The sequence below is a fragment of the Anolis carolinensis genome, chromosome 1 (assembly GCF_035594765.1).
Source record: "Anolis carolinensis isolate JA03-04 chromosome 1, rAnoCar3.1.pri, whole genome shotgun sequence".
Classification (NCBI taxonomy): Eukaryota; Metazoa; Chordata; class Lepidosauria; order Squamata; family Dactyloidae; genus Anolis; species Anolis carolinensis.
In genome coordinates this window covers 274,636,550-274,648,883 of record NC_085841.1, presented here as the reverse complement: position 1 = coordinate 274,648,883, position 12,334 = coordinate 274,636,550, and the positions used below count along the sequence as shown (strand labels likewise).

Genomic DNA, 12,334 nt, shown 5'->3' with positions numbered 1-12,334 from the left:
TATAACAGGGTGAATGATTTCATCAGGCCTAGGAGCCGATTCCCCTTCCAGCACCAGACAAACAAGGACTGCCCCTGAGTACTCTGAATCTCAGCAACAACCAGGGGAAAGAACACTTTGTAAAACAAACATGGTCTGGATTTAAATGGGAATTTCCATATTTGCCCCTTGCAATTGGCAACAATCACTGCAAGCCATTTCAAAGAAGCAAAAAAACTTTCTTGAGACGTTTTCATCTAGAATTCAATAAAACGATTTTCAGAATTGTCTTACTATGAGCAACAAAACTGTCTTGGGGGCATGTTTCCATCTCCAGTTTCAGAATATACAGGTTTGGATTCTAAGTTTCAGTTCTGTGAAAGAAAGAAAGTTCTGATGACAGAAGACAAATTGCATTTAGTGAAAATGTAGCTGTGTGAGCCTCACAGTTCACTATGTCATCATGTTTGATATGTGTATGTGTTTACTTTGGTAAAACAAAAAATTGGGTTATCACTTTTTGATGGGCTGAAACATTAATTCAGCAGGTGGATATAACCCTCTAGATGTCTCAAGAATGTTAGTGTGTTACAGTGGTGATTTCCCCCTCCCTATGCGGCTAGTGGCAAAATTTCTACTCGCTGCACCAATCCCAGAAATTACCAAAACACAGTAATAGTAAAGTGAGAAGTGGTCAGAAAATCAATTCCAATATTGTTGTGGGTGAGGGATGGTTGAGCTTCAGGTTATCCTGTACTAATCCCCCCTTCCACAAAAACGACTACTCTTGGCGACATCTGGAGGCAAAAAACAACTATTTATACATTTTCTTCCTAAGAGTGGGGGTTCTCTAGGCACTACAAAAATTTGCCCTTGAAGCCCAGCTGTAACTCCCAGGCCATATTTTGCCCACTCAGATACAGAATATATTACCCAAAACGCTGTTTCATGAATATGCATTAATCACATTTCTTTTATCTCCCAAACTTCTTTATTTCCATAATATTTTAACAAGAAACATCTCTACAGGAGGCTAACAAATAGTTCAAATCTAGTATGGCAACTTAGATACCTTGATGAGCACAAATGCTAAACAAATATTTCTGTTTCATTTTCCCTTTTAAAGTTATAGTTTAGTAATACTTTTTAGGAACCAGAGTAAATCTCAATTTTTGGCAATATATAATGAACCCAAGACATTTTAGATATATCACAGTTTTAGAATATCAAGAGGTTGTAGCTTTTGCATTTGAAAATGTAAACAGAAGTACTTAATCTTAGAGGGGGAAACATTTGTGTCATTTTCAGGAAATTGAAAGATTGGAAAACAAGTTACATCAGAACCCAGAAAGATGGCAGCAGTTGTGGGAGAGAATCAAAGTAAATGTTAAAGAAGATACAAAGCAGGACAATGTAAGTAGTGAACAAATAATTCCATTTGTTCTGTGAAAGTCATTGTGTTCTGACAAGCATTTTGATGAAAATGAATGTTCACCTTTGTAAAGTTAATGTTGTATTTTTGGTTACTGACTAAAGCTTCATTTGATAAAGGATGTGTGTTTAACCAGGTTACAGGTTACAGTACAGCCCTGTGCATGTTTACCATTCAGAACTTTCCTCATTGGTTCCAGTGAGATTTAATTCCAGGACTACAGCCTTACACACAATTTCATTGCTGATCAAGAGAATCAACATATGCAAGGGCCCTTGGTATCTGCTGGGGTTTGGCTCCAGTTTCCCTAGGAATATCAAAATCCAGGGAGGCTCAAGTCCCATTATACAAAGAAGAATAAAATAATATCTCTTAAAAATGGCAAAAGCAAGATTTTGTTTTTGGATTTCGGGAAGTATTTTCAAGCTGTAGATTGTTGAATCCATGGATGCGATGTCTGTAGATGCATAGATACAGCGGGCCAACTGTATATATTCAGCTTTTTTTTGCAGAAAGCTAAACAATACACATGAAAATAATTTTGTTTTAACATTTGTAAAATAAGGATTTAATTTCACCTTGTTTTAAACTTCTGTAAGGCATCTTGGATCCCATCCTGGGAGAAAGGTGGGATATAAGCCCCCTCGGATTAAAGCTTTTGCTGTTTAATGCCAGGTCCGTTAATGGTAAATCTGCTATCATCCAGGAGTTTCCTGTCATGGAGGCTGGCGATCCTGTCGATGCCCTGGTAGACAGCTACAATAGCGAGATGTCCAGGGCAATTGACATGATTGCTCCCGAACGTCCCCTCTCTTTGCGCAGAGTCAGGTTATCATTGTTTGTATTTTGATTTTGCTGTAAGCCGCCCCGAGTCCCCTTCGGGGGAGATGGAGGCGGGATACAAATAAACTTATTATTCTTATTCTTATTATTATTATTATATAAGGTCAACAAATAAATAAAAAACAAATAACTGATAGACGACTTGCGCAAAGGTTGCTCTCTGTCACTCTGCACTGTGGCCCCCCTGCATACGGGCCCAGATGTTGCTTTCTCATATTCAGAAGCAATGTGGGGTGTAGCTGCAGGGGAAGGGGAAATTTGCCCCAAACAGGTAGTGATGTTGAGGTTCCGTCGAGAGCTGTTTTAGGAGAGTAAATGCAGACTGTAGTAGGGAAGGAGAGGAAAGCCCGTAAGCGGCTTTCTAATCGCCTTGTTGAGTAGACCTGAAATACGAGCCCTACGCTTGGACTCGAAACTATGATGAGCCTGAAACTGAGCAGGAAGGCAAAGAGACAACAAGCAATAACTTTGCCCAGATGATCTACCATCCCCAATATTGGTAGACTTTCTGTCATATTGAGCACAACAGGCAAAGAGCACAAGGTTCATGCGACATTTGGAACCTGCCTTACAAATCCTATCCCCAACATTTAAAGCTGTCCTTCCTCCATCCCCTGGACATTCTTCCATAACTCTGACTTTGTAGCCCTTTCTCTGTTCATCAAAGCAACTTCCTTCCATCTTCTAAATTCTGTTTCTTCACCTCCTAGAGATATATGTCTCTTCCTATCTATTCTCATTTCCCCAACACTTTTTTTCCTACTGAGTTTTCCCCCTGCTTCCATTAACACTCTCCAGAAAATCTCTGTGGGCACATCTATTTACACAATGTCACTTAAAGAACATATACTAATATGGTAATGTCATAGAGAGATATAATTAAACAAGAAAGTATTTTCCAGACTCTGAGACAGTACTGCAGTGTGCTAGCTGATCAGACTTGCCAAGGACAAGTCTACTTTTGCTCTTTAGCCACTTAGCACAAAACTAAATGTTCTTTTGAACAGTCCCGAGAGAGGTTAAAATGTACATTAGTTATACATTAAATCCTTTTTAATTAAAACATTTCAGACAGCAAACTTTTAATTTAGCCTATGGATTTGTGCTTATACTTTTGTTGAAAGATTGCAGTTTAAAGCAGCTAGTCCCACTTTAGAGAGTTACTATGTTTGGAACCTTTGCTCACCCTCTTAGACCTCTTGAAATGTTATCTTACTTTTTAAAGCATCGGCGGCATCCTTCTGGCTCTTCAGCAGTAATGTCTGCCAATCTACATTCCTATCAGAAAAGGTCTTTATTGCATGTGCCAGACAGCGGATTGGGTGAAGAACAAAATGCCAACAACTCACCCTCCAATGGAGTGGAAAGGAGAGTGACGACGCTGTACAATCAGTTCACCTCAAAGAATGATGAGAACAGGTAATCTGTGTACTAGTGATGAATGCCTAGAGCATAGGCCATTCGAATACAGATATATACAGTGCAGTAATATAAAATAATGTAAAAGTACTATAAACAACAATTGACAGACAGACGTTGCCTATTAAAAAAACAATACCATTAAAATACAATCGATAAAATTGATTATATAAAATTCAATTAGTTAAGAACATCTTCATAGCAATCAACGGCAATATCAGTAATAAATTTAGGTATTCTGAATTATCAGTATCACACAAGTTCTCTTTCACTTGGGAGAGAAATGTACATTAGTTTGTTAATGTAATATTCTAAAATACAGATCACCACTGTAATATTTAAAACTTAATGCCGGAATTATCTAGGACACAGGTCATTCTCTCTTAGAATCTTTGTATTATGTATTTATTTGCTGTATTTGCATTTTTCCTTCAGGGGAATTTCTGTGTAGATGCTGATCTCATTCATAAAAATGTTATTCAACAGTTATTTATATTGTTATTTAAATTGCCTTTTGATTTTCATTGCTGTTTCATCCAGAAATATAATCTTATTAATTAAGGCAAAGGGCAAGATGCTGAATAATTATTACCCTGTGATGCACAATACAGACCATCTTCTTAATAAATAAGAAGCAATTAAGCAATTCAGTTCCTGTCAATGAATCATACCACCCATAACCCATAGACCTTATGTCTTATTTATTGAGGGATATACAGTAATCATACAGATAAATTGAACAAATGCAGCAATGACTGGGCAAGGCTGTTAAGAGAGAAATAAACAAGATTTGTTTCTTTTTATTTATCACTACCCTGTTTCCCCTAAAATAAGACATCCCCGAAAAATAAGACCTAGTAGAGGTTTTGCTGAATTGCTAAATATAAGGCCTCCCCCGAAAGTAAGACCTAGCAAAGTTTTTTGTTTGGAAGCATGCCTGGTGCCCACCAAACAAAACACCATAGCATGCAGGGATTGGTAAATGTACATACCAGTTGTATATGGAAATAATGGTAGTAACAAGAAATTCTTGACAGAAGTCACAGTTTGTCTGGTTTGGTTATGTTAGTTTGTGATGACAACTACTGTACAGTATATAATAAATGTTCATTGTTTTGTTCAACAATAAATGTGAATTCTTCTTCATGGAAAAATAAGACATCCCCTCAAAATAAGACCTAGCGCGTCTTTGGGAGCAAAAATTAATATAAGACACTGTCTTATTTTCGGGGAAACACGGTATGTGTGGTTATGCTCAACATATTTTTTATTGGTGATGTAAGTTGCTTAAAGTAAAATATTTTTCCCTAAGGTCATTTGAAGGTACACTGTACAAAAGAGGAGCTTTGCTAAAGGGCTGGAAACCTCGATGGTTTGTGCTCGATGTTACTAAACACCAGGTAAATTACATTAATGAACATCAACAGACTTTTCCCATTTTCTCTTGGTCCTAATTTTTCTCTTGGTCTTGGTATGAAAAAGTGTTCCAGGGAGCTTCATAACCCTTCAGAGTAGATTTGGGGTGTTCAGAGGAAAGGGGATGGTCAGTTGATGGACTTCAATAGATATGATTTCAATAGATGTGAAGGATGAAGTGTATGAAGGGTGAAGTGGTCAATGATGAAGAGAGTTCTGTAAAGATGCCTCTTATTGCATTATGTTATAAAAACTTGAAACAACTAGAATATAGTGAATTCCCTTTGAGTGATTCTTTGCCTCTGATTTCATGCTCTTTTGAATGCCCTTTCCCAAAGAGAATAGTTAAAAGATGCTAGAATTACTGAAATTTGTGGTCTATGTTACCAACCCCTTAATCCTCAAGATTATGGGAGAGATTTGCATTTTTTATTTTTATTATTATTATTATTATTATTATTATTATTATTATTATTATTACTATTTCCATCATTTCTATCCCGCCCTTCTCACCCGAAGGGACTCAGGGCAGCTCACAATCTGGCAAGATTCAATGCCAATATACAATACAAAAAGATAAAACATAAGCAATTAATGCTTAATTTAATTTAATTTAACAAAATACAATAAATAGATTTAAAACCATACATAATAAAATACTTGAGCCATTCGTCCACAAGACCTTATACATAAACCTTAATCCGGACCGAGTCGAGCCAACAGAATTCACTCATTATACTTTCTTCTCTGTAGTAAGGTGTGTTAAATGAACTTTTGAGAACTGCTTGTGAATAATCTTTACAGCCTAAAGAATTAATGTATGCTATTAGTTATTACAGAACATGTGTGCAGCTTTTCTAATCCCCTCTGAGACTACTGTAAAATTTAATGCTAATCAGTCTATGATAGTTGACACTGCCTGAAGTACACACCATAGCAGATTCTCACATTTGCATCTATTTATTGTTACTTTTCATAATATTTCTCTTTTTCCCTCTAGCTAAGGTATTATGATTCAGTGGATGATGCATGCTGTAGGGGCCATATTGACCTTGCAGAGGTGGAAAGTGTGATACCCGCTTCACCAACCATTGGTGCTCCAAAACATACTAACGAGAAAGCATTCTTTGATGTAAGTGTGTTGCCAGCAGATCTTGAAAAAGATACAGAGATAATTGCCGAGGAGTGATTGTTCCAAAAACTGCTTTTGGAACATTAATCAGTTAGCCAAAACCACGTCACATTTTTCATGACTATACCTGCATATAGAACCACCCCAGTGCCCACTGCCAGGACAACATGGTGATCATATTGAAGCATAAAGGTTTTAGCCTTGCATGCTGATGAGAGAATACACTGCCATTAGATCTCTCTTTGCATTATATATCCATATCTGTAGAAGAGGCCCACAGAAATTAAGTGTTGATGCAGATGTTAAGCAAGGTGACATAGTTAGGGAAACTTTTGATGCCCCAAATCTACAACCCTCAATCTAATGTGAGACTTCACACACGCACACACATAGTCTTTCACATTCATTTTCTTAAATCATCCCATCCCTCACATCAGTAAGCATTCTAAATTTGTTATTTAGCATGCAGTGTTTCCTTTTAAGAAAGCCTTCCCTGATCAGTCTCCCAGTTTTCCTTTCCAACGTGGAAACTGGAGAAAGCAGCTCAAAGGGAACCAAAAGAGGGAATGTAGGAAGGTAAGGGAAGCCCTCTAAAGCAGTCATGGGCAAAAACCCTCCAGGTGTTTTGGACTTCATCTCCCACAATTCCTAACAGCCTATCGGCTGAAGTTTGCCCATACCTGCTGTCAAGGAACGCTCTGTCAGGGCACTGTGAAGCAGAGGTAACAGGGCCCCAAACATGAAAAGGACATAAGACTCTGCACCACTTCTTTAAGTAAGTGACAGGCATGAGGACTGTGTGGGAAAGTTCTAGGAAGCACCAAGTGGTTGGAGAGGGTCCTCATCTCTCTTTCAGAGTCATTCTTATTGTAGCAGGCGACCTTTCTGTTTGACTCCTGAAGACCGATACAATTTCTGATCAAGAAAATGATAAAGACATTTGAGGCATATTGTGGTTGTCCAAGAAGGAACCATGACATGGCTGCAGCTTCTCTATCTGGGCTCACATTTCTATAGATCAGTGGTTCCCAACTTTTGGTCCTCCAGGTATTTTGGACTCCAGCTCCCAGAATTCCTAACAGCTAGTAAGATGGCTAGGATTTCTGAGAGTTGAAGTCCAAGGCACCTGGAGAACCAAAGGTTGGGAACCACTGATCTATAGATGGTGTCTCCCTTTCAAATGTTTTATTATTGGGACAATAACAAAGGGTAAATGTATATGCTGAGTAAAGATAAATTCTCTGTAAAGCACACTTCATATAAGTGTGGAAAGTGCACGCTGTATATGATATAATTGTACTGCCTTTTTAATTATATTTTGCAGCTGAAGACAAGTAAACGTGTGTACAATTTCTGTGCCCAAGAAGCACAAAGCGCCCAGCAATGGATGGACAGGATACAGAGTTGCATTTCAGATGCATAGCAAAGAATCTCAGTTTGCTGCCAACAGTGGAAAGGAAATCCTTTCAACATGCATGATTTACTGTGGATTGTGAGAAAATTGTTATTGAAAATCAAGCAGCCTTATATTCAGCCATAAATGCTCCAAACATAATATTTCCTTAAGTTCATCATTTGTATATAATGACTTTTTTTTTCAATACAAGGACCCTCAAAATTGGTCACCTCTTTGCCTGGGCAACTTTTTCTCTTCAAAAAGCTCCAATCTCGTAGGATTGCACTGAGAGAGCTTCATCTCACAAGTGTTTAAATCTAAATATTTATAAATCATCTCCCCACAAATAACCTTCTATTTTCCACTTAACTATGCTGTTTCAGGGAGAGGAGTTTATTTTCAAACTCAGTGCTTTTGCTGAGAGAACATTATTCAAAACTTCAAGACCTTTAGGTTTGAAACTGATAAATATGCAGATGCTATTCTTTTTTGCTATTCTTTTTCTTTTTTTTCCTGCCAAAATTAAATAACCACTAATTAATTAAAAATACATTGGGGGTCTCTGCATTGTCTCTTCCTGTTCCAGAAGATCAGTGGAAATTAAAATAAGACAGACAAGAGAAGGAGCCTGTTAACAAATCAAATCTGGCAAAGTGAGAAGCTGAAGAAATATAAAAGTTGTATAGTAACTTATGTGCTTTTCTGTTCATTATAATATGAAATAACACAATGATAAATGCACTAAATAAAATGAACACTTGCACTGAAATCCTTGAAAACAGACATTTCGAAGGACAAAAGTAAATTATTTATAGCAAAAATGCTAGCTAGATAACAGCAATTAAAGATAATGATATGTACATAATTTGGCTTTATATGATGCAATTTGATACTTTGAAAACATTTTTGCACATGAATTGGAAGAATGTTTTTAGGGTGTCCTTTTTTTACATTTGCTAACCTTGTATTTGTTTATCTTTAAAAATCTTTGAGAAAATTTTGTTATTTTGGTTTTTTACTATTGAAAAAATAATACAAGTTTCACTTGCTGCAACCTGTGATGAGTTTTAAGTGTGCAGTCTCTAGATAGTTAAAATGCAATGTTTTCGTTTTGAATACTAATATGTTAAATGTCAAATTTCTATGTCAGAGTTTGTATATACTACTCAGTATTTCCAAGAGTTTAGTAACATTACTTATAACTTAATGGCTGAGTTCACATGTAATGTTCAACCATGGTTTAGCATTACGAGGAGTCTCAACAAACTCTGGGCTTCTGTACTTGCCCTTCTGTCCGTGGTTCAGCCACGAGGAGCCCCTTCATCTCCACACTAATTGCAGCTTGTCAAGCTTAGCAAATCATAGACAAACAGTAGTTAGTGTTAACTATGCTTAATGGAAGCGAGTAAAAGTCAAAACATCACTTATGAAGCTGGCTTGTTTTCCCAAAATGTAGCTGTAGAACGGATGCAATGGTGCAGGCTCCCAAGGCTCACTGCGCCTCCTTGATGTAATACTCGGCTGTGACTTAGCATTACTATAAACAAAGCCAATAACAACTGACCAAAACTGACTTCGGTTACTGAAATTCTTTGCCTTTTAAAAAAAACCACTATTTTTTCTATCAAATAGTGAATACAGATTTCAAACCATATGCCTAATAGGAAATGCCTCTGCTTTTAATACATTTGAAATTACAAACAAAAAGGAATGAAGGATTTTTTTCTAGCATTTTCAACTGATAAACCATCACCTGTGAAAACTGGTATTTGCACATTTGTGTGGGTTTTTTTTATATGAAGTACTTTCTATGTACTTTATGAAATATTGATCCTGTTTGTTCTACAGTTGTTTAAAATGTATACTACACTACTTACATGGTTGTAACCAGGCATTTTTTAATTATTTTATGTATATTACATAACTAGTGTATGCTAACCAATTTGTAATACAGATACTTCATAAGAAAACATTCCTCCTTTACTTTACCCCAGTGGAATAGTACAAGAAATATTTTACATCATCTAATTGTACAATTAAATTATATCCCAGATTTGTCTGTAATAAAATTTGTATTTTTGTACAGCAAGTGCCCTCTTGCATGTGGAAAACTGTTAAGTCTATTTTTTCATGTTAAATTCAAAACAGTCCATGAATAACCTAGCCATATCACTGTTATTACCTACTTCAAAAAGTTGTTTTGCATTCTGTGTTGTGTGAATAAATAAAAAAATGTATGCAACATCAATATTGCTACAATATGAAAAATGTAACATTACTTGATTATTCAACATGGTGTATATAGTGCTTTGAGCATCAGACTATGACTCTGGAGACCAGTGTTCAGTTTCCCACACAGCCATAGAAAGTCACACTCTCTCAGCCTCAGAGGAAGGGAAAGGCAAACCCCCTCTGAGCAAATCTTGCTCAGAAAACCCTGTAATAGGGTCACCATAAGTCAAAAATGAATTGCGGGCACACAACAACAGTAGCGGATTATACAAGCCTATTGTCATTGGAGTCACCACAAGACAGTTCAAATAGATGGCAGTAAGTTCATTTTTAGGAGAAATGGTTGGCTATTCAATCCTATTTTTTCACAGCCTGTAACACACAGTGTCAGAAATTATGCACTTCATTAGATTACAACAAACAACACCTACTCAAACATGCCTAAAATTAAATTTTACAAACAGCATAATTAAAACATCTGCTTTTAATTTCTGTTAAAGAAAAAGCACAAATAAATTGCATAATAGCTTGATCCCATTTCCTGTCTAGATTAATGCATTTGTTCCAAGATTCTTAGCATTCTAGCATATGAACATCTTTGATGGTGCACTAGCCCAATCTAGCCTCTTTCAGCAAAGGGAATGCTTTGGTACAATTTTTTGCATGTCTGCATTTACAGAAAGACTTATCTGGCACTAAACAGGCACTGTGGGAAAAGAAGGGTGCATGATGCACTGTTTTATGTGATTTTTGCCAACATGCATTCTCTGTGTTTTTTTCTTAGAAAGTATAGTAAAGCCCAAAAATGGGTATTTCAGTTCAAAATTCAAGCCATGCAAATATAGCAGATGTAGAATTTATCAGTACAACAATACAACTTGTGGAAGTAACACAAGTAATCCAATTCTCTTTAAGGAAAGAGTTCATCAGATGCTGGAGACAATAGTCTGCTGTTATAGAGAGAACTGGAATCTGTGAAGAGGTTCATGCCTTAAGTCCTGGAAGCAGGGCTGGCCCTAGGTATTTTTCAAGTGTAGGCAAACAGAATTTTGGTGCCCCCCCCCCCGCCCCCTCCAAACCAATCACCGAAAAATAAAAGCATTGGATAAGCAAAAATGTTGGATAATAAGGAGGGATTAAGGAAAAGCCTATTTTTTTATTCCAAATTTGTCAAATGCAACAAGGCTTCTTAAACTTCTTTCACTCACAAACCCTTTTGCCCCAAGAAATTTTATAAGACTTTAGGTGCATACTTGTATGAAAATCAAACACTTCTTGAGAACAAATAAAGGATTGCTAAACAGGTTGGTTTTTCCATTTTGTGGAATACAGATGAAGCATTTTCTGCAGAGTCCACCGTAAAAACCGCACATTGTTGCTAACCAGGCCTGTAGCAGGGTGGTGGTGGTAAGGTTTCAACCCCATTTGAAATGTTTTGGGTTTTGGGGGCGGATTAAAACCTAACCCCCCCCCCCCCCCTACTAACAGATTTATGTAAATAGTCAGCATTGAGATACCTTGCACACATGATTCCCAACCTTTGGGCCTCCAGGTGTTTTGGACTTCAACACCCAGAAATCCCAACCATCTTACCAGCTGTTAGGAATTGTGGAAGCTGAAGTCCAAAACACCTGGAAGCCCAAAGGTTGGGAACCACTGACTGTTGCAGATTTTTTTGGAGCGAAAGAGACCCTATTTGAAACTATAAATCTCAGCAACTGCAACTCCCAAATGGCAAGGTCTATTTTCCCCAAACTCCACCAGTGTTCACATTTGGGCATACTGAGTATTTGTGCCAAGTTTGGTCCAGATCCATCATTGTTTTGAGTCCACAATGCTCTCTGGATGCAGGTGAAATACAACTCCAAAACCCAAGGTCAATGCCCAGGGCTGTAGTCAAAAGGGGGGTAGGGGTAGGGGTTCAACCCCAAGTTGGTTTACTCATGAATTTTAACTGATTAACCAAATCCCCATGAGTCTCCACTGTGGTTTATCTGTCTTGAGTCTGCACTGAGGTTTATCTGTCTTGAGCGTCCACTGAACTTCATCGATGGAGCCTGATTTCTAAATTATTTTGCATTATGGAACTATTCATGATTCGCTAAAAAAAGTTTCAAACTTCCTAATTTTTTTTTCTGGCTATGGCCCTGTCAATGCCCACCAAACCTTTTGAGTATTTTCTGTCGGCCATGAGAGTTCTGTGTGCCGGGTTTGGTTCAATTCCATCGCTGGTGGCGTTCAGAATGCTCTTTGATTGTAGGTTAACTACAACTCCCAAATGACAAAATTAACACACACACCCAAACCCCACCAGTATTCAAATTTGGGCGTATCGGGTATTTGTGCCAAATTTGGTCCAGTGAAGGAAAATACATCCTGCATGTCAGATATTTACATTTTGATTCATAACAGTGGCAAAATGACAGTTGTGAAGTAGCAAGGAAAATAATGTTATGGTTGGGGAGGTCACGACAACAAGAGGAAT

At 37.3% G+C, this 12,334-nt stretch overlaps 1 protein-coding gene across 14 annotated transcripts in view; it reads left to right on the top strand.

The window, feature by feature from the left end:
- Window positions 1–9,865, top strand: part of sbf2 (SET binding factor 2) — a 339,926-nt gene extending 330,061 nt beyond the window's left edge. For all 14 annotated transcript variants that reach the window (XM_016993005.2, XM_062978926.1, XM_008106923.3 and 11 more), the window contains 5 exons: window positions 1,288–1,392; window positions 3,480–3,673; window positions 4,986–5,073; window positions 6,090–6,221; window positions 7,546–9,865. In XM_016993005.2, the coding sequence (XP_016848494.2) occupies window positions 1,288–1,392; window positions 3,480–3,673; window positions 4,986–5,073; window positions 6,090–6,221; window positions 7,546–7,644 (618 nt within the window). In that variant the 3' untranslated portion in view covers window positions 7,645–9,865. The remainder of the gene's footprint in view (window positions 1–1,287; window positions 1,393–3,479; window positions 3,674–4,985; window positions 5,074–6,089; window positions 6,222–7,545) is intronic.
- The last annotated feature ends 2,469 nt before the right edge of the window (window positions 9,866–12,334 follow it).